General features: G+C 40.8%; 5 protein-coding genes across 5 annotated transcripts; 1 reads left to right on the top strand and 4 right to left on the bottom strand.

Annotated features, from left to right (window-relative positions):
• Positions 1–727: 727 nt before the first annotated feature.
• Positions 728–2,275, bottom strand: LOC308114624 (trypsin-1). Its single transcript, XM_080471663.1, has 6 exons — positions 2,221–2,275; positions 1,823–1,973; positions 1,444–1,694; positions 1,217–1,353; positions 1,009–1,110; positions 728–898 (listed from the first exon to the last, which is right to left on the bottom strand). The coding sequence occupies exons 1-6, from the start codon at positions 2,258–2,260 to the stop codon at positions 851–853; spliced, it is 729 nt and encodes a 242-aa protein (XP_080327789.1). The 5' UTR covers positions 2,261–2,275; the 3' UTR covers positions 728–850.
• Positions 2,276–4,482: 2,207 nt separating this feature from the next.
• LOC308114935 (trypsin-1) lies at positions 4,483–6,028 on the bottom strand. Its single transcript, XM_080472201.1, has 6 exons — positions 5,972–6,028; positions 5,574–5,724; positions 5,195–5,445; positions 4,968–5,104; positions 4,760–4,861; positions 4,483–4,649 (listed from the first exon to the last, which is right to left on the bottom strand). Exons 1-6 carry the CDS (start codon positions 6,009–6,011, stop codon positions 4,602–4,604), a joined length of 729 nt encoding a protein of 242 aa, XP_080328327.1. The 5' UTR covers positions 6,012–6,028; the 3' UTR covers positions 4,483–4,601.
• A 2,180-nt stretch (positions 6,029–8,208) lies between these two features.
• Positions 8,209–9,584, bottom strand: LOC308114471 (trypsin-1). Its single transcript, XM_080471355.1, has 6 exons — positions 9,533–9,584; positions 9,300–9,450; positions 8,921–9,171; positions 8,694–8,830; positions 8,486–8,587; positions 8,209–8,375 (listed from the first exon to the last, which is right to left on the bottom strand). The coding sequence occupies exons 1-6, from the start codon at positions 9,570–9,572 to the stop codon at positions 8,328–8,330; spliced, it is 729 nt and encodes a 242-aa protein (XP_080327481.1). The 5' UTR covers positions 9,573–9,584; the 3' UTR covers positions 8,209–8,327.
• Positions 9,585–14,297: 4,713 nt separating this feature from the next.
• LOC308114466 (trypsin-1-like) lies at positions 14,298–15,836 on the top strand. Its single transcript, XM_080471347.1, has 6 exons — positions 14,298–14,354; positions 14,602–14,752; positions 14,881–15,131; positions 15,222–15,358; positions 15,465–15,566; positions 15,695–15,836. Exons 1-6 carry the CDS (start codon positions 14,315–14,317, stop codon positions 15,740–15,742), a joined length of 729 nt encoding a protein of 242 aa, XP_080327473.1. The 5' UTR covers positions 14,298–14,314; the 3' UTR covers positions 15,743–15,836.
• Positions 15,837–19,809: 3,973 nt separating this feature from the next.
• LOC308114465 (trypsin-2-like) lies at positions 19,810–22,191 on the bottom strand. Its single transcript, XM_080471346.1, has 5 exons — positions 22,111–22,191; positions 21,866–22,019; positions 21,527–21,786; positions 20,320–20,456; positions 19,810–20,185 (listed from the first exon to the last, which is right to left on the bottom strand). The coding sequence occupies exons 1-5, from the start codon at positions 22,148–22,150 to the stop codon at positions 20,033–20,035; spliced, it is 744 nt and encodes a 247-aa protein (XP_080327472.1). The 5' UTR covers positions 22,151–22,191; the 3' UTR covers positions 19,810–20,032.
• Between the last annotated feature and the right edge of the window lie 195 nt (positions 22,192–22,386).

Below are 22,386 nucleotides of genomic sequence, written 5' to 3'. Positions count from 1 at the left end.
TTCTCAGGATTCATGAAGGTCCAGCCCTGAATCTATCCATCCAGAAGTATGTTTTGACAGTGATGGCGCCACCTAATGGCAAAATGAATGTCTTTTTTCTAATTTGAGCCATAAATCCCAGATATTTACCAAAGCAGCCTCAGAATTGGTCAGGACAGCCTTGAAACTGTAAGTTATGACATAGTGTGAATAAGGTTGGTGTATGTTCCAGGTCGTGTCTGTGGTGGTGTAATGATTTTTGATTTGCTAAATTGCTTTTTGGGGATCTGAATGTTTAAAAACTCACCACCTTTGATACAAAAATCATGCCTGCTGAAGATTTACATATTTCAATGGTTTCAGACATGGGCAGGGCAAAATGGCTCCACAGCGCCACCTACAAACTTGTGAAAAATCAGTGATTTGATGTAGCATGACTATTGAAACTCCTTAAGCTTACTGAAAATGTTTAATTACACATTATTTTAAATATAATTTTTAATATTCACATCAGGTACCTTCTTGATTGAACCCTTTCTTTGCAGGATGAATAATTGCTTAGTTTCATTCTAAAATGTTGTAACCAGCAGCTCCAACACAATGATGTTGCAATTATACACATAATGACTTATTTTCTACTACTTCCATAATTTGATATGATGATTGAATCACATCCTTCACTTTGACAGTGTTATGATGAGAGTATCATTATGTGAGAAAACAGAAAAGATGAAAGGAAACAAATGTTAAGTTTCAGATTTTATTGTTTTTTAGATGGAAACTGGCTGCACATTAGTCAGAACTCTACAGCAGTGGAGTGACGATGTTATAAGAGATGCAGCAGAGCAGGATGAAGACGGAAGGTGCTAGTTTAGTAGCTGGCCATGGTGGTCTCCAGCCAGTCGTTGAAGAGGCAGACCTATGAATGGAAACACAATCATATTTGTTTACATGATGGTGCAAATAACAAGGGAATGACAAGTGCAGTTTAAATTTAGAAAAGATTTTTGACAAAAGAATTGGCTTTACCTTGGCGTAGACACCAGGGTGGTCCCTCTCAGCACATCCATAGCCCCAGGACACAACACCCTGCAGCTGACCGTTGCACACAACGGGGCCACCAGAGTCACCCTGACAACAGAGAGCGTGGAGTATGAAGTAACAACATTCAATTCAGTTTGATGCTCCATGTCCTCCACAATTGATGCTTTAAATCTGTATGAATTCAATCACATACCTGGCAAGAGTCCTTGCCTCCCTCCAGGTATCCAGCGCAGAACATGGCGTCGGTGATCATGCCAGGGTAGGAGTTGTTGCAGTCCCTGTCAGACAGGATGGGGATATCCAGACACTGCAGCTTGTTGCTGTCAGCACCTGGAGAACAAGAACAGACTCATGTGAAACCGAAGCTCCTTGTCAGTAATAACAGTTCAATCTGAGCACACTGCTGTTCTTCTAACTTACTGGAGCTCATGGTGTTTCCCCATCCGGAGACCTTGCACATGGTGCCAGCGGGGGCACAGCTGGAGGGCAGAGCCACGATCTTCACGTACTGGTTGAGGGTGGCGGGCTTGCTCAGCTTGATCAGCATGATGTCATTGTCGATGTTGTAGGAGCTGTACCTGGGGTGACGGATGACGCGGGAAGAGCTGATGAACTGCTCGCTTCCCTCATTGACCCTGATGTTGTGCTCTCCCAGACGCACCTCAACGCGGCTGAAAACAGTCAAAAGAGGGAATTAGAGAAAGAAAACCCAACTGAGCATCAGATTGAAATGTGTGGACTTCAGGAGCTGAATCAGACTGAAAGAGTGGAGAAATAAACCTGGAAGAAATATACTTACGACTTGTAGCAGTGAGCAGCAGAGACAACCCAGTTCTCGTTGACCAGGGAGCCACCGCAGAAGTGGTAGCCAGAGTTCAGAGACACCTGATGGCCCTGAGAATAGGGGGTGCACTCATACCCTCCGACGATCTTGTCGTCCTCGGTGGCGACTGAAAACACACACCAGCAAGTCAGTTACTTCCAGACTTTTACAACAAACAACCAGCATCTGTTTGTGTGCGTTCTAATTTACAGTCGACACCTAAAGCCTTTTGCACTAGAAAAGCTTGTGAATCATTTTTATTGTGGCATCATGAGACGTGAAGTTCTGTTGGATGAAGTTGCAGTCTGGGAAAAAGACCAACAGACTGTTTAACAGAGAGGAAGAAATCTGCTAGAATGAGAGTTGACACTCACAGGCAGCTCCGATGAGCAGAACGAAGACCAGAGACCTCATGGTTGCTGTGTGATCTTGTGGATGTAGAAGTTCACCTGGAGCCTGGATTTATACCCACAGGAAGAGCTGCGCCCTGCTCTCTCAGCATCCTCATTGGTCAGTGAGCAGCCAATCTCTGGGCGTGTTGGTGGGATATAGGTGACTTATTACCAAAGTTGCTTATGCATGGATAGCTTGGGAGCAGAATATGACCAAATTGAGCAGAAGTACAGACTTAGAATAATGTTGGTATAATGCTTTATTATCAACACTGGTACTTTTTATTTTGTCAGGTCAGATTACTTCCGGTGCATTAATTGAAAGTTAATTGTTCCGTCAGCTATTTCTAAACACAACATATGGACTAAAACATTTCATACATTTGTTTCTATAATTATTGTGATAATTATGACCTCTGATTGAGAAAACACATTCAAACATCTGTTCTCATGAAAGATTCTAATACTTTAAAATAAAAAAATGTATGACTTATAAGGTAAAACTGTCAAGAATGGAAGCAAACAAGATTGAAATATATTGTGTTAAGTTATTCATTTTTTAATTCATCACAGATTTTGCATTTTGAATCAGATCTTGGAAAGATTTACTTTAAAAATGAACTAGAGATATGGATTATGCCGAGATGAGCAGATTTACAATTGGAGACATTTTTGTCAGATCGACAGGAAAACCGCTGTTTTTAGTTGAATTTTCAAAATAAGGCAAAATAAGGTCATACAAGGCATTGGAATTGAACTATCTCCTCATAGGGTTTTGGTCAAATCGACTTGGACATTGCTGTTGGTCATTGAACGGCTTGACTCGGTTGCTAGAGCGGTTGTCTCCCAATCAGAAGGTTGCAGGTTCAATTCCCATCTACATGCTGAAATGTCCTTGGGCAAGACACTTAACCCCAAACTGCTCCCATTGGAGTGACAGCACCTTGCATGGCTGCAGCCTCCAATGGTGTGTGAATGTGTGTGTGAATGAGTGAACGCGATGAACTTTGTAAAGCGCTTTGGGCCTGCCCACGCAGTTTAAAGGCGCTATATAAGGGAAGTCCATTTACCATTGATTATAAAAGTTGAATAAATCGAGAGATTTCGTGGAAATGTTAGGTCTTCCTGTGTGGTTTTGCCACAGGAAGTTAAACAATAACAGCTTTAACTTCACTGTAGATTGTCCAAACCTCTCAGGAATCATGAAGGTCCTGAATAAATCCATATGGAGACATGTTTTCATAGTGATGGCACCACCTGATGACAAAAGTAATGGTCATTTTGATAGAGGCATTGGAATGTAACTGACGCCTCCAGAGGATTTCATCCATTCAACTTGAAAATTGGTGTAAATCATCTAAAGCCATTGATTATTAAAAGTTCTACAAATCTTGAGTTTTTGTTGAATGGTATGGTCCTGGCGTTCTGAAAGGGACATGGTGAATTTTGATGTGATAAATTGCCTTGTCCTGGGCCTTTCGGGACCTTGTACATTGTCCAATCCTCACCAAACTTCTCAGGATTCATGAAGGTCCAGCCCTGAATCTATCCATCCAGAAGTATGTTTTGACAGTGATGGCGCCACTTAATGGCAAAATGAATGTCTTTTTTCTAATTTGAGCCATAAATCCCAGATATTTACCAAAGCAGCCTCAGAATTGTTCAGGACAGCTTTGAAACTGTAAGTTATGACATAGTGTGAATAAGGTTGGTGTATGTTCCAGGTCGTGTCTGTGGTGGTGTAATGATTTTTGATTTGCTAAATTGCTTTTTGGGGATCTGAATGTTTAGAAACTCACCACATTTGGTACAAAAATCATGCCTGCTGAAGATTTACATATTTCAATGGTTTCAGACATGGGCAGGGCAAAATGGCTCCACAGCGCCACCTACAAACTTGTGAAAAATCAGTGATTTGATGTAGCATGACTATTGAAACTCCTTAAGCTTACTGAAAATGTTTAATTACACATTATTTTAAATAAAATTTTTAATATTCACATCAGGTACCTTCTTGATTGAACCCTTTCTTTGCAGGATGAATAATTGCTTAGTTTCATTCTAAAATGTTGTAACCAGCAGCTCCAACACAATGATGTTGCAATTATACACATAATGACTTCTTTTCTACTACTTCCATAATTTGATATGATGATTGAATCACATCCTTCACTTTGACAGTGTTATGATGAGAGTATCATTATGTGAGAAAACAGAAAAGATGAAAGGAAACAAATGTTAAGTTTCAGATTTTATTGTTTTTTAGATGGAAACTGGCTGCACATTAGTCAGAACTCTACAGCAGTGGAGTGACGATGTTATAAGAGATGCAGCAGAGCAGGATGAAGACAGAAGGTGCTAGTTTAGTAGCTGGCCATGGTGGTCTCCAGCCAGTCGTTGAAGAGGCAGACCTATGAATGGAAACACAATCATATTTGTTTACATGATGGTGCAAATAACAAGGGAATGACAAGTGCAGTTTAAATTTAGAAACAATTTTTGACAAAAGAATTGGCTTTACCTTGGCGTAGACACCAGGGTGGTCCCTCTCAGCACATCCATAGCCCCAGGACACAACACCCTGCAGCTGACCGTTGCACACAACGGGGCCACCAGAGTCACCCTGACAACAGAGAGCGTGGAGTATGAAGTAACAACATTCAATTCAGTTTGATGCTCCATGTCCTCCACAATTGATGCTTTAAATCTGTATGAATTCAATCACATACCTGGCAAGAGTCCTTGCCTCCCTCCAGGTATCCAGCGCAGAACATGGCGTCGGTGATCATGCCAGGGTAGGAGTTGTTGCAGTCCCTGTCAGACAGGATGGGGATATCCAGACACTGCAGCTTGTTGCTGTCAGCACCTGGAGAACAAGAACAGACTCATGTGAAACCGAAGCTCCTTGTCAGTAATAACAGTTCAATCTGAGCACACTGCTGTTCTTCTAACTTACTGGAGCTCATGGTGTTGCCCCATCCGGAGACCTTGCACATGGTGCCAGCGGGGGCACAGCTGGAGGGCAGAGCCACGATCTTCACGTACTGGTTGAGGGTGGCGGGCTTGCTCAGCTTGATCAGCATGATGTCATTGTCGATGTTGTAGGAGCTGTACCTGGGGTGACGGATGACGCGGGAAGAGCTGATGAACTGCTCGCTTCCCTCATTGACCCTGATGTTGTGCTCTCCCAGACGCACCTCAACGCGGCTGAAAACAGTCAAAAGAGGGAATTAGAGCAAAAAACCACAACTGAGCATCAGATTGAAATGTGTGGACTTCAGGAGCTGAATCAGACTGAAAGAGTGGAGAAATAAACCTGGAAGAAATATACTTACGACTTGTAGCAGTGAGCAGCAGAGACAACCCAGTTCTCGTTGACCAGGGAGCCACCGCAGAAGTGGTAGCCAGAGTTCAGAGACACCTGATGGCCCTGAGAATAGGGGGTGCACTCATACCCTCCGACGATCTTGTCGTCCTCGGTGGCGACTGAAAACACACACCAGCAAGTCAGTTACTTCCAGACTTTCACAACAAACAACCAGCATCTGTTTGTGTGCGTTCTAATTTACAGTCGACACCTAAAGCCTTTTGCACTAGAAAAGCTTGTGAATCATTTTTATTGTGGCATCATGAGACGTGAAGTTCTGTTGGATGAAGTTGCAGTCTGGGAAAAAGACCAACAGACTGTTTAACAGAGAGGAAGAAATCTGCTAGAATGAGAGTTGACACTCACAGGCAGCTCCGATGAGCAGAACGAAGACCAGAGACCTCATGGTTGCTGTGTGATCTTGTGGATGTAGAAGTTCACCTGGAGCCTGGATTTATACCCACAGGAAGAGCTGCGCCCTGCTCTCTCAGCATCCTCATTGGTCAGTGAGCAGCCAATCTCTGGGCGTGTTGGTGGGATATAGGTGACTTATTACCAAAGTTGCTTATGCATGGATAGCTTGGGAGCAGAATATGACCAAATTGAGCAGAAGTACAGTCTTAGAATAATGTTGGTATAATGCTTTATTATCAACACTGGTACTTTTTATTTTGTCAGGTCAGATTACTTCCGGTGCATTAATTGAAAGTTAATTGTTCCGTCAGCTATTTCTAAACACAACATATGGACTAAAACATTTCATACATTTGTTTCTATAATGATTGTGATAATTATGACCTCTGATTGAGAAAACACATTCAAACATCTGTTCTCATGAAAGATTCTAATACTTTAAAATAAAAAAATGTATGACTTATAAGGTAAAACTGTCAAGAATGGAAGCAAACAAGATTGAAATATATTGTGTTAAGTTATTCATTTTTTAATTCATCACAGATTTTGCATTTTGAATCAGATCTTGGAAAGATTTACTTTAAAAATGAACTAGAGATATGGATTATGCCGAGATGAGCAGATTTACAATTGGAGACATTTTTGTCAGATCGACAGGAAAACCGCTGTTTTTAGTTGAATTTTCAAAATAAGGCAAAATAAGGTCATACAAGGCATTGGAATTGAACTATCTCCTCAAAGGGTTTTGGTCAAATCGACTTGGACATTGCTGTTGGTCATTGAACGGCTTGACTCGGTTGCTAGAGCGGTTGTCTCCCAATCAGAAGGTTGCAGGTTCAATTCCCATCTACATGCTGAAATGTCCTTGGGCAAGACACTTAACCCCAAACTGCTCCCATTGGAGTGACAGCACCTTGCATGGCTGCAGCCTCCAATGGTGTGTGAATGTGTGTGTGAATGAGTGAACGCGATGAACTTTGTAAAGCGCTTTGGGCCTGCCCACGCAGTTTAAAGGCGCTATATAAGGGAAGTCCATTTACCATTGATTATAAAAGTTGAATAAATCGAGAGATTTCGTGGAAATGTTAGGTCTTCCTGTGTGGTTTTGCCACAGGAAGTTAAACAATAACAGCTTTAACTTCACTGTAGATTGTCCAAACCTCTCAGGAATCATGAAGGTCCTGAATAAATCCATATGGAGACATGTTTTCATAGTGATGGCACCACCTGATGACAAAAGTAATGGTCATTTTGATAGAGGCATTGGAATGTAACTGACGCCTCCAGAGGATTTCATCCATTCAACTTGAAAATTGATGTAAATCATCTAAAGGCATTGATTATTAAAAGTTCTACAAATCTTGAGTTTTTGTTGAATGGTATGGTCCTGGCGTTCTGAAAGGGACATGGTGAATTTTGATGTGATAAATTGCCTTGTCCTGGGCCTTTCGGGACCTTGTACATTGTCCAATCCTCACCAAACTTCTCAGGATTCATGAAGGTCCAGCCCTGAATCTATCCATCCAGAAGTATGTTTTGACAGTGATGGCGCCACCTAATGGCAAAATGAATGTCTTTTTTCTAATTTGAGCCATAAATCCCAGATATTTACCAAAGCAGCCTCAGAATTGGTCAGGACAGCCTTGAAACGGTAAATTATGACATAGTGTGAATAAGGTTGGTGTATGTTCCAGGTCGTGTCTGTGGTGGCGTAGTGATTTGTGATGTGCTAAATTTGGCACTATAAACAGGCCTAATAAGCATTTACATATTTCAATGGTTTCATATATGGGCGGGGCAAAATGGCTCCACAGTGCCACCTAATAACTTGGAAAAAGAAATAATGAAAAATCAATGGTTTGTTGTAGAAGGATAATTGATGTATGTTAAGCTTACTGAACATTTTTAATTTCACATTTGTTTAAATTTATCTTTCAATATTCATATCTAATACCTTCTTTGATTGAACCCTTTCTTTGCAACATGATTAATTGCTTAGTTTCATTCTAAAATGTTGTAACCAGCAGCTCCAACACAATGATGTTGCAATTATACACATAATGACTTATTTTCTACTACTTCCATAATTTGATATGATGATTGAATCACATCCTTCACTTTGACAGTGTTATGATGAGAGTATCATTATGTGAGAAAACAGAAAAGATGAAAGGAAACAAATGTTAAGTTTCAGATTTTATTGTTTTTTAGATGGAAACTGGCTGCACATTAGTCAGAACTCTACAGCAGTGGAGTGACGATGTTATAAGAGATGCAGCAGAGCAGGATGAAGACAGAAGGTGCTAGTTTAGTAGCTGGCCATGGTGGTCTCCAGCCAGTCGTTGAAGAGGCAGACCTATGAATGGAAACACAATCATATTTGTTTACATGATGGTGCAAATAACAAGGGAATGACAAGTGCAGTTTAAGTTTAGAAACAATTTTTGACAAAAGAATTGGCTTTACCTTGGCGTAGACGCCAGGGTGGTCCCTCTCAGCACATCCATAGCCCCAGGACACAACACCCTGCAGCTGACCGTTGCACACAACGGGGCCACCAGAGTCACCCTGGCAACAGAGAGCGTGGAGTATGAAGTAACAACATTCAATTCAGTTTGATGCTCCATGTCCTCCACAATTGATGCTTTAAATCTGTATGAATTCAATCACATACCTGGCAAGAGTCCTTGCCTCCCTCCAGGTATCCAGCGCAGAACATGGCGTCGGTGATCATGCCAGGGTAGGAGTTGTTGCAGTCCCTGTCAGACAGGATGGGGATATCCAGACACTGCAGCTTGTTGCTATCAGCACCTGGAGAACAAGAACAGACTCATGTGAAACCGAAGCTCCTTGTCAGTAATAACAGTTCAATCTGAGCACACTGCTGTTCTTCTAACTTACTGGAGCTCATGGTGTTGCCCCATCCGGAGACCTTGCACATGGTGCCAGCGGGGGCACAGCTGGAGGGCAGAGCCACGATCTTCACGTACTGGTTGAGGGTGGCGGGCTTGCTCAGCTTGATCAGCATGATGTCATTGTCGATGTTGTAGGAGCTGTACCTGGGGTGACGGATGACGCGGGAAGAGCTGATGAACTGCTCGCTTCCCTCATTGACCCTGATGTTGTGCTCTCCCAGACGCACCTCAACGCGGCTGAAAACAGTCAAAAGAGGGAATTAGAGCAAAAAACCACAACTGAGCATCAGATTGAAATGTGTGGACTTCAGGAGCTGAATCAGACTGAAAGAGTGGAGAAAGAAACCTGGAAGAAATATACTTACGACTTGTAGCAGTGAGCAGCAGAGACAACCCAGTTCTCGTTGACCAGGGAGCCACCGCAGAAGTGGTAGCCAGAGTTCAGAGACACCTGATGGCCCTGAGAATAGGGGGTGCACTCATACCCTCCGACGATCTTGTCGTCCTCGGTGGCGACTGAAAACACAGAAGGTCAAATACTTATCCATCATTGGGTGTTTGTATAATTCGATCGTGGTGTGGGAGGAATTGTTCTTACAAGCAGCTCCGATGAGCAGAACAAAGACCAGAGACCTCATGGTTGCTGAGTGATCCTGTGATGGGGGGGACTTCACCTGGACCCCTTGTTTATATAGAAAGGTGCCAGTCCCCTCCGCTGCTGAGGTTACCACCCACTTTCACTTTGGACCAATCAGAGTCTTGGGGGGGGGGGGGGGGGGTGCTTTGGGATTCTGGGAAAAAAAAGATTTTGGCTCACATTGGTGTACATTCCAAATAACATGCACCAGGGGCACATGAGCAAGACCCTCAGCCTCCCCCGCTTCAGCACTGCTCTGTGTGGCTGCTACTGATGGGTTAGTTTGGGAAGGAATTTCCCCTCTGGGGATTAATACAGTGCTATAAATTAAATTTTAAAAATGAAAAATTATTTCACCGTTTCCCACACCTGTAAGCCTTTGAACTGTTTTCTACTGCTGCAAATTGGTGCATTTATCATATATTATTTCCATGATATGCATTGTGATCTAGTGGCATAATTCTCCCGCTCCAAAGAGAAACTCATGATGGATAATCTTTAATGTTTTTTGCTTTTGTCCTTTTCTATTAGGGTATAGGAACTTTTAACTTCCACGACAAATACTTTTTTCAGCAGTATATTCAATATTCAATTGCACTTTATCACATTATCTATGCTATATCTGTAATCTCTGACCTTGGTCTGCAGCAGTGCAGATGGCTCCGTTCACAACCACACTGCCTGAAGGTGGTCAAACTCCCCACGTGTCCTCAGATAGAGTACTTCAAAAATAAACACCAGAGAAAGTCACAAGAGGCAAACCTTATTGGACTGACGATTGCTTATATGGCTCTAAAATGTGGTCATGCCCTAAATGAAAAGTAAAGAGTGAGACTGAGGACAGGGAGAAGCAGCTGCAAAGAAAGCAACATTCAATTTGTTCATGAAGCGTTCAAAATGATTGAAGCTTTTTATTCACTTTTCCAAAAAACATTAAGTGAGCATATCTGTAATCACCAAATGATCGACCCGCCCCTAAGTGGAGAAAAACAATGCTTTAAGATATTCACATTTGCTGACAGTTGCTTTACATCAAAGTACTGAAAATGGAAAAGTATGAAAATAAACAAAGCGGAGAATTTATGTGTATGCTTGTACTAATTAAATAACAAAACTCTGTGATAAATATCAGTTAATTAAATCAAACCGTATGACATGTTCAATATTGTGGATTAACAAACATTGATGGGATACTTGGAACAGAAGTCTATTTACTATTTAAGTTAAGATTCAATGTGCTGCCTCTTTTAAGTAACTGCAGTTTATTTCAAGATAATCAGTTTAATTGCACGATAGCTGTAGGTGATCGTTAAATACCCGTCACAGTTAGATAAATGCTGTGGATGTCAGTGTTTTTGGCCAATCCTGGTTTTTTGGGGGGATTGAAGAAAAATAAATGGAGCAGTTTGAGCGGACAAGTGTTCCAGTCTTATCGTCAATTTTATATCAGTCCTATATCAGTTTTGTTTCTATCCAACTCCTCTGATCCGTGAATTGGCCTTATGGCATTATGTTGAATAACACTTTCACCCAAACTGAGGTAAATATTATCAAACCATCATCCTGAGATACTGTGACCAAGAGGAGGACAAGATCATTGAAGATGTGGGTGCAGAGCCATCAGCACCATCAGGGAACTCAACTTTCAGTCAAAACGCCTTGTTGTTGTTTGGTCATCTGATGTGAAAATAAGTCGATAAACCAGCATAGATTTTTGCTTTATTTGTATTTACATGCCGTCAGTCTAATTGTGATGCATTGGGTTAAGTTTTAATCTGGAGTGATGGGGACTCAGGAAGGGCATCCAGAGTAAAACTCCCCACATCTACAGTGCAAAGTTTCAATGCCTTACTGTGACAACCAATCCCTGTAAGAAAAAAGCACCTGAAGAGACACTTTCTGTGATTGAATTGAGATGGAGGCATAAAATAATCCCGGAACTAGTCATTCAGTGAATACACACTTCATGCTGCAATATCTGAACAAAACCTGTTAGTGTCACTGTCTTTGGCACTGCCACAAGTAATAGCCAACAATTACAAAATCTTCAAAAGAAGTTATGTCAAGCAAACTTTAGAACCGTCTAAATGCACTTATGAAAAACGTTTAAAAATTCAACAACACTACTGTACAATGCCTTTGCTCGAGCTGTTGACAGCAAGCAGCTGTGTAATGAGAGCTGCCACTGTTCCAACTCAGACATGCTTATCAATTACCTCAATAATAAAATGAAAGGTGTCACGCAGGTAATGGAGCCCTGTTGAATTATACCCCCAAAAAACCGGGCCACTGTTTAAGTAACCGTTATCCCTTTCTCTCTGTGTGATTCTGGTGGTGCTGCTGTGTGCAACAACGAGCTGCACTGTTTTGTGTCCCGGGGCTATCGATGTGATGACAACTACCCTGGTGTCGACTCCAAGGTAACGTGTGACTGTTTGAAAAGAATAATACTCATAACAAATATCACACTCCTCAGAGCCGTGACACAAACCGATGTTTTTCTTTGTTTATAGCTACGTGCTGACTGTGTGCCTGCTAGAGACAATGACCCACTTTTAGCTTTACCATTCCATAAATAAATTAGAATTTAGTATTACTATTTTTATTTATTTATCTAATAAATTTGATTTCCCACAATATTAAAAAATGACCCACGATATCATTTTCCTAGCCTACAAAAAAAACAAAAAAATAACTGAACTAAACAAAGAGAAATTGTCCCAATCTTTCCACAAATCACCTTGTACATCTATATAAAACTCACAGTAGTGGTTAACAGTCCATTTCTTTTTTGTTTCGCTTTGGCTTCACATACCCACTGTGGAATGACAGAAAAATAGATCACTTGTCTCAGTTATGTATACTTTGCCTGAGGACAAATTATATTTTCTTTTTTTTTTCTAATCTGGTCAACCTGTTTGATGTTTCATTGTAACACTTCATTTTGTTCTTCTTTTGCCTTCTTTTGCTCTGATGTCTTGTTCTCTTAATGTTAATCTACATTGGTAATTTACATGAGTATTATGACTTTACACTACTGTAACAATTATCCTCGGTGACTTCTGTTTTTCTATTTTGGCTTAATGTATGTTGATTTATGTCCCCATGCAATTAGATTTATTACTAAAGATTAGTGATAACACACAGTTAGATTTGTGGATTAACATGAGGTCAGGTCTGGAACATGTGACATTAAAAACTGTTACACATCAGACTGAGACTTGTGGACACACTTAACTCTTTTGCGGGTGGCTGCTCACAAAACTGCTTATTGGTAATTTAGATCAAGTTTACTAGCAACTCTTCTGAAGCTTTTAAACTGTACAATAACATAGATCTCTACGAGTGCATTTTAGGGCATTTTTGGGGTTAGAATTTGTACGAATGGAGACTAAAGATTTTGATAAATTACATTTATATAGCGGTAATTCCAACATAACCATTGTGTGGGTCTTTGACAGATCGATAGAGGAGAGAGAAAAGAGAGGAAATGTTAAAATGCCTGGCTGTCTGGAAGTTGGACAAAGGCCAGGACACATTCAATTTACTCACTAACAGTTCTGCAATCGCCATATTTATACCATCTACTGGATTATTGCCCGATTTGTTTTAATAAAAGACTCTTTCGTCACTTCGTTCCCACTGCATTTTATCAGGAAAGTGACATAGGTTATCATTTTTACAGCAGCCTCAAACCCTGCTACCTTCCCAAGAAGGCTGCAGTGAGAAACACACAGCTGTGAGAAACAATCTTCACCAAATACGGGACACAATGTGTACCAAGGCTGTGCAAACTCAACGCAAACAAACCCACAACATATAACTGGAAAATTCTAATTTTAACTCATAGAATGAAGGTAATTTATCACAAACTGTTTTCTTTTATTCATTGTTATCCTGTTGGAGAAGAATGGGCTTGACAAAAAGGTGGCAGGAAGTTGTCGGTACAAGAAAGACGGGCCATAAGTACAGTGGAGTTCTCATAGGAAATTGTATTCAAATTAAATATTCTTGTCAATAGGTAATAATACTACACTAGATGCAGTGAAACAATATTTTTTGCTATGATTATTGATTGGGTTAAATGTTCAATGTGAAGTGACAGTAGCAGAAAGCGTAACTGTCATTAAGGTACCTGTTAACAGAAAAAGAAATCAATACAATGGAAGTTTATTTTTTTCCATGATCCAATTCAAAAAGCCAAACTCCCTCATCAATATTTCAATATTTTTCAATCTTGTTTGCTACTATTCTTGAGTTATTGTTATTGTGTTGGATTATTTAATAAAACCAGATTTTGTTAATATGTTTTCTTAGTCAGAGGCCATAATTATCGCAATCAATATAAAAACAAATGTATAACATGTTTATATGTTGTCTAGAACGAGCTCTTGAATAACTCTTCATTGGTGCACTTGAAGTAATCTTAGAGAAACATTTAAACCCAACTTATCCGCACATCTTCACTGACCTGACAAAATAAAAAGTACCAGTGTTGATAATAAAGCATTATTCCAACATTATTCTAAGTCTGTACTTCTGCTCAATTTGGTCATATTCTGCTCCCAAGCTATCCATGCATAAGCAACTTTGGTAATAAGTCACCTATATCCCACCAACACGCCCAGAGATTGGCTGCTCACTGACCAATGAGGATGCTGAGAGAGCAGGGCGCAGCTCTTCCTGTGGGTATAAATCCAGGCTCCAGGTGAACTTCTACATCCACAAGATCACACAGCAACCATGAGGTCTCTGGTCTTCGTTCTGCTCATCGGAGCTGCCTGTGAGTGTCAACTCTCATTCTAGCAGATTTCTTCCTCTCTGTTAAACAGTCTGTTGGTCTTTTTCCCAGACTGCAACTTCATCCAACAGAACTTCACGTCTCATGATGCCACAATAAAAATGATTCACAAGCTTTTCTAGTGCAAAAGGCTTTAGGTGTCGACTGTAAATTAGAACGCACACAAACAGATGCTGGTTGTTTGTTGTGAAAGTCTGGAAGTAACTGACTTGCTGGTGTGTGTTTTCAGTCGCCACCGAGGACGACAAGATCGTCGGAGGGTATGAGTGCACCCCCTATTCTCAGGGCCATCAGGTGTCTCTGAACTCTGGCTACCACTTCTGCGGTGGCTCCCTGGTCAACGAGAACTGGGTTGTCTCTGCTGCTCACTGCTACAAGTCGTAAGTATATTTCTTCCAGGTTGATTTCTCCACTCTTTCAGTCTGATTCAGCTCCTGAAGTCCACACATTTCAATCTGATGCTCAGTTGTGGTTTTTTGCTCTAATTCCCTCTTTTGACTGTTTTCAGCCGCGTTGAGGTGCGTCTGGGAGAGCACAACATCAGGGTCAATGAGGGAAGCGAGCAGTTCATCAGCTCTTCCCGCGTCATCCGTCACCCCAGGTACAGCTCCTACAACATCGACAATGACATCATGCTGATCAAGCTGAGCAAGCCCGCCACCCTCAACCAGTACGTGAAGATCGTGGCTCTGCCCTCCAGCTGTGCCCCCGCTGGCACCATGTGCAAGGTCTCCGGATGGGGCAACACCATGAGCTCCAGTAAGTTAGAAGAACAGCAGTGTGCTCAGATTGAACTGTTATTACTGACAAGGAGCTTCGGTTTCACATGAGTCTGTTCTTGTTCTCCAGGTGCTGACAAAAACAAGCTGCAGTGTCTGGATATCCCCATCCTGTCTGACAGGGACTGCAACAACTCCTACCCTGGCATGATCACCGACGCCATGTTCTGCGCTGGATACCTGGAGGGAGGCAAGGACTCTTGCCAGGTATGTGATTGAATTCATACAGATTTAAAGCATCAATTGTGGAGGACATGGAGCATCAAACTGAATTGAATGTTGTTACTTCATACTCCACGCTCTCTGTTGTCAGGGTGACTCTGGTGGCCCCGTTGTGTGCAACGGTCAGCTGCAGGGTGTTGTGTCCTGGGGCTATGGATGTGCTGAGAGGGACCACCCTGGCGTCTACGCCAAGGTAATTTTTAAAGACGAAAATCATTTCATACAAAACTTCCTGTCCAGTACTGGTATAGTCTGGGTGTCTGTGATCACATTAGTGTAATGCTGATGAGTGTTTTTTTTTTCCGTCTTCTTTTTTTCCAGGTCTGCATCTTCAACGACTGGCTGGAGAGCACCATGGCCAGCAACTAAGTGATCCAATCACAGCAGTTCAGTCGAGCAGTTTAACATCATTTGCTCTTTATTTTCCATCTTTCATACTGGACAAATAAATGATTTAAAGCAATTTTTTTGAATCAGATTTGATTATTCTCTTGGAAACTTTAATGATCCATCCATCCACCCATCCATCCATCCATCCATCCATCCATCCATCCATCCATCCATCCATCCATCCATCCATCCATCTATCCATGCATTTATCCATCCATCCATCCATCCATCCATCCATCCATCCATCCATCCATCCATCCATCCATCCATCCATCCATTTTCACACCAGCACTGTCTGATACATTTCAATCCTTTGTTCTCGTAGCTCCAGTGGTTTCAGATAAGTGGGATGGGCCTCGGTTGAAGGTACCTAAGACCCCTGGTCTTAAAACAAAAGTATTTCCTTACATTCTATTGTTCACATCAACATGGATTTATTTTTTCCACCTCCAATAGCCATTATTTAATGAGGACCTGTAGATGGTTTGCAGCCTCCTCCACAGTGCACACTGCCAGAAGTCTTGGGGAGCCATTAAAAGATGGATCTTCGCTGTGGTGGTTTGTACTGAATAATTCAAACAAATTTCCATGGATTTGAATTATGATTACATTAATAAAAAATGGAGATGTACAATGAGTTTTAATTTAGCATTTTGACATTCATTTAACCATCTGTCATCCTGTCACATTCATTTTATTCCTTTCATCTCTTTCTTTATCCTCTGTCACAGTGACAATAATGAAGAAGGATGATTCATTCCTGAAAACAGCAACAGGTGCACTGCAGTCTCATTTCTGTCTGCGGAGAACAGATGGGAGATATATCTGTACAAATGTCCAAACGATTGATATCAGAAATTACATGCAGCAGAAGTGTTGAACAAGGCTGCCGTGTTGTAGTTCTGCAGGTCGGTCGTTGTCTCGACAACAGAAGCAGCATCACCTTTTGAAGGTCTTATAATAGACAGCAACAACTCTGTTTTGTCTTTGTCTTGGTCTCAGACAAAAAAAAGAGACCGGGATTTTTTTTTTCTTTGCTTGGATAATCCCTGATTTAATTGTTTCTACCGTGAGTTGGATGTGATATGAAACTTGGTATCCACTAAATCGTCTGCTTCCTCAACCATCTAAATTTAAAAAAAAAAAAAAGTTTTGTTTGATAGCACCAGTCAAATTCAGTCAATTTGATAACATCGGTTTAAATCAACACACTGTATAAAATCTTGATTCAGTCAATGCATGTGACACTTTATTTTTAAGATCTTATTTGGTAACTTTATTAGTTGAGCAGACAACTGTCACATTTTTTTTCCCAAGCCTATTTATCCCAGTTTTTATTGTTATACCCCATTCCCAGAAAAACCCAAGCTGATGTAGCTGATATGAAATTGATAACAAACCTTTACCAGGACCATTTGTTCCAACAGGGGTGCGAAAGATAGATATGTATTCAAACAATATCGAATCAGTGACATAAGTGATTACTGGTAATCCTCACATTTACAAATAGAACCGTTTCTGTTATAAGACCTGAGAAAGCTCCAAATCAGATGTTATTTTGCTTTTTGCACTCGCTTCTAATTAAACACTTGACCTCAGTGCACCCGCTTCGGCCTCTATTACAGAGCATTAACCGCACATTCGGAAGACAAAGTAGTTCCTACAATACGCAAGTAACAGCTCCAGTCATTGGTTTAATAATCTTGATGTATGATGAAATACACCTTGATTTATATGTATGTATTTTTAACATGATAATGTATTAAATCTATTCATTTGTTACCGAGACTGTAGATATCCTTTTAGAAATGACCCCTCTTTCCACTTTCCAGTACAGATTCATCCGCGCAGTTTCAGGACGTGATTAAATGGGGCGGAGGAGCTGACGAATAACTTTCAACGGAAAGGAACCACGGAGCTGATTAAACTCGCTGTAAGTGATGTCCTTGTTAATGAAAGTGTCGGATGTTTATTGTTTTTAAAGTGACTCTTAAGCAACTCGGGCTTTACACGGGATGTAAAGGAACTTTGTTTACGAGCGGCATCGTTTCACAAAATGCTTAAGTGCAAAACAAACAGCAATTGAATTGAACATCTGAATTTATTTATGTTGACTAGTGTCTTTGTAATGCTACTGGTTCAGTGTTTTATTTGTTTGAACAGGATTTCCTCAAGCAAGAATTATTCCGAACAGGATTTCAGATTCCTTCGGTTTACTTGCCAAGTTGGATTTGTACAGGAAAAAAAGCTTGTTTTGATGTTTCATTCAGATTTTCAGTGCAAAAACGGTGTAATATATATTATTGTTTAATTCCAGAAATTTTAAAGCCGTTTATATAACGCTGATTGTCAAAAAGAGATTATTTAATGTTTTGCAGTGTGTTTCAAGTTTATTTGTTTCCATTGGTGGGAAAATTGTTTCGGGTAAAAGGACGTGCTGCATAAACATTACAAAGTGGTGTTTCAACATAGAAATGACGTGGAACAGTACGAACTAAAGTACAAAATTCTACATTTATCAATAGAATTATAAGGTAGCAAACTGCAGTCACGACAAAAGAGCAGGCAACCTTTAGACAGAGTATGGAAAAGCAAATGGATTTTGATTAACCTGTGAAGTTGTTTCTCTGGTTATAGAGAAATATTTTGTTATATAACTGCATTTTCAATCCATACAAAGGAGTCATACTTTGAATGTATTAAAGCCATAAGGCATCTTTGAGTAAACTTTATCATTTGAGTAACTTGAATTCTCCAGTCGTCTGCTCCTGGGTTTGATCCCGCCTCACATTCAAACTCGGTCCTCTTGACTGGATCTTAACCCCTTAAAATCTATGCTTTGTCCCTGGCCTCATTATTATTAGTTTGTTTGTTATTTTTCTACACATGTTGTGACCCCAGCCACTCACAGTGGTCAGTAAGACTCCATCTGATTTGAGAAATATGTTGACATGCACAGCTATTGCCATAACAACAAACTTTTGCGGCTCTCGTCAGATTTTTAAATATGTGAACCAAATAACAGACATTACATCTTCCATTCAGTTGCCAGCTTGCACAGTGATTGTGTTAATATCTCATATCAGAACTCTCTCTACATACTAGTAAGTTTTGCAACATGTCTGCATGCTACAGATTTGTGCATTCTTAATGTCTTTTATCCATTACCTCTAACATTAAATAGTCAAGAAATAGTGTCACCGTTGTTATATTTTCTATCCTTGAACTATCTCAGTTATGTAGAAAACGTCATGTAAAAAAAGTGATACGACATCCTTGAGTCATTCTTGAGTTGTTAATGGGGTAGTTCTGTGATTTTGTCTCAAGCTGTGCATTCAAAACAAATGAAAAAATACATTTTGTCTATACATAGAAATACATCAGCCGGATAAGATGACTCGGTGTGCTCAGCACTGCCCTCTACAGAGAGGCAGAGGTACTGACTGTAGCTTTTTGATGTCCGGTCAGCAAGACTGAATATTTTCACACACATGAAGTGCATTACTTTTTCTATGAAAAGTGAGGACTAATACTAAGAGTGTCGACTTGCATTACAGTGAAAAGTAAAATGGCTCTTCATTGCAACCCAGTTTGTCTCTGAATACACACTTTAAGGTGAGACTCTAAGTAGACGCATCAGTTTGCGAGTCTTCTATTGTTTTCTGACTTCTATCGTGTTAAAATGATTTTTTTTTAAAGAGACACAATATGAACATATTCAGTTGTTTGTGAATCACAGCCAGCATTTCATTAGGAATACTACCTATATTAAGACATGTAAGTATAACTTGACTGTACCCTTCACCTTAACTACTGCAGATTAATGCAACAGTTTGTGTCTATATGTCATTCTCTGGTTTTGCTTTATGCCAACAAATACACATATTTGTCAGATTTGCATTTCATTGTGAATTGTTTCTGTGTGATGTGTATTTGTAGTGGGGAAAAAAAAAAACCTCAGATTTTTAATTGAGGTATCCAGAAAGAGCAATAATGTAATTGCTTGAGAGAAGGAACAGTATTGTCAGCAATTGTAAGCACGCCGATGCATCACAAAGATGAAAGATTTTATTGATCGTGTTTTCACATCTTACATCTTTTTTCATCTCTTCTTCTTTGTGTTTCTCTTTGTGGCTCTGCCTTAGCCGCTCTCCTGCAGCTTACTTTCTGACACTACCCACAACCACCTCCTGTCTCTGTCTCCTTCAATCTCAGCCTCCCTTCGCTTCTCCCGTCTCTTGGGTAGTCCCGTCATGGGGAGATCACGGTCTAGCTGTATTTGGCCAGAGTGTCGTTGATCCAGGGCATCAGAGAACAAACTTTGGTGTAAACACCTGGGTAGTTGGGCAGAGCACAGCCCTGGCCCCAAGAGACGATACCGTGCAGCTCCCCATTACACTCCAGAGGACCACCAGAGTCGCCCTGCAGGGGACGAGAAGGGAGGAAACAGAGGGAATTGTTTATTCCTTCAACTGCATCATAAACCCAATTTGTCCAACATTTTCATATTTACCCTGGATAAATGATCAGGCATTGTGGTTGTAGTGTGGAATTACCTGACAAGCGTCCTTGCCTCCCTCCAGGTATCCGGCACACACCATGCGCTCGGTGATCATGCCGGGGTAGGACTCGTCACATTCCTTGTCGGACAGAATGGGCACATCCACACACTGAAGATTAAATGGGTTGAAGACTGGATGACGGCATGAAAGAAGCACAGTGAGAAAACGGTGAGACACAAACATGTAAAGTTTCAAATTAGGTGGAAACCCCTTTATATACAGAGAGCATTATTAGCCACCAGAATTGTCATGTTTCTCGTTTTATGACAAATTTATTCAGGATTCTTTTTCTAAAAAGTCTTTGTCGACTGCAGAGTCGGTTACATTTCTAATTTTCTTGTTTCAAAGTTGTCTTATTTGATGTCAGTTCTACATCCACCGTTTCTTTTTTTAGTACTGTGTAGGTCCATTGTAGATTCTTCCCAAAGGATGAATAAGAAAAATATCCTGCCTATTTTTGTCCTATTTAATACTTTCTATGAAGGTTTAAGGAACACATTGATTTTGCCGAGTGAGAGTTTTGTACAGGGTCTTTATTCCTGAGCCTTACTTTTCAGGTAGAATGCTGATGTGTGGAGAAATGACTGATGCATGCATGTATAAATAATAGATAAATAATTTAGATTCTAAATAATCTATAAAGTGTGGGGCATCTGCGTTAGGTGCTCGACAGCAGCAGTGAAATTAATGCATCAATTCAAATTGATGCAATACTCGATGCTTCACTGAAAGCTAACGTTTACCCCTTTCATGACAAGGACGCCTCGGTTGATTTTGATTTCATGACTAGAAATGTCAATGAGTAAGTGCTTCTGCCGCTTTTCCAAAGATAACTTCAACTTTTAATATGCTGGCGGTTATTAGGAATTACTGTTGAAGCTCATTTTATAAATGTGTGACATGCCTGTCAGCGATTGGATAGTCGTACTGCGGAATCCTTGGCCGCTGTAATGAAATCTGTGCGGGTACAAAGCACTGTTACTGGTTCTAGTAGTTTCTCATTTCATTTTCAGACATTGTAAACAGTGTTTACAAGTTATGAGACGCATGCATGCCAAATTCTTTTAATGACAAAAATACAGGATTATAGGTGATAGTTGCTTCCATTTATAAGTGGAGTATTTCTTTTTTTTTTTTTTAACAAGGAGATTTGAATATAGGTTGAATGTCGACGTTATCACAGGGATCAGGTTCATCTCACCTTCGTCAGAGTAGATGTTTCCCCATCCGGACACCGTGCACTTGGTCCCGGCTGCGGGACAAGCTTTGGGTAAGGGAATAGGCTTGACGTAGCTGTTCACAGTGACATCGTGTGCCAGTTTCAGTATCATGATGTCGTAGTCGAGGGTCTTGTAGTCATAAAGCTCATGCCAGTAGATGGCATCCACTGCCATGTACTGCTCGGTGCCCTCATTCATCCAGATGTGGTGGTCGCCCAAGACGGCAATCTGTGTATAAGGACTGAATAAAACAACAGGATTAAGGTTTTCTATTAGAGCAGCCAATGGAGACTATTTCAATAGAATAATGTAGTACAAACTTTTGCCAGCAGTGGGCAGCGGAGATGATCCAGCGTTCATTGATGAGTGAGCCTCCACAGTAGTGGTAGCCAAGGTTAATTGACACCTGCCATGGTCGAGTGTGACGCGCACACTCTGCGCCGCCCACGATCTTGTCATCCACAGGGGCTGCAGCTGTGGGTGCAAAATAAATGCAAAATACTTCACGCCTCAAAGTATTTTCTTAACCTAAAACCTTAGTTCGTATACTGCAAATGTTCTTTACCTGCAGCACCCAGGAGCACAAATACAATCAGGCCAATCATCCTCGGTCTGACTCAACTCTTTGTATGACCAGACTGGAGGTGAATGACCTGCAACTGACAGCATTTATATCTCAACTTCTGTGTCCCGTGGACCACCCCTCCCCGTCCACGCCCTCATGCGTTCACTCTGATCCATCCTCCCACCTCCAGACGTCCGTCCACTCCTCCCATCCCAGTCTCAATCTTAAAAACAAACTCTTAGAAATTTTTTTTTTTTAAAAATCCAAATTATAACT

Source organism: Lipophrys pholis (assembly GCF_963383615.2).
Source record: "Lipophrys pholis genome assembly, chromosome: 9".
Taxonomy (NCBI): Eukaryota; Metazoa; Chordata; class Actinopteri; order Blenniiformes; family Blenniidae; genus Lipophrys; species Lipophrys pholis.
This window is presented reverse-complemented; position numbering and strand designations above follow the sequence as displayed.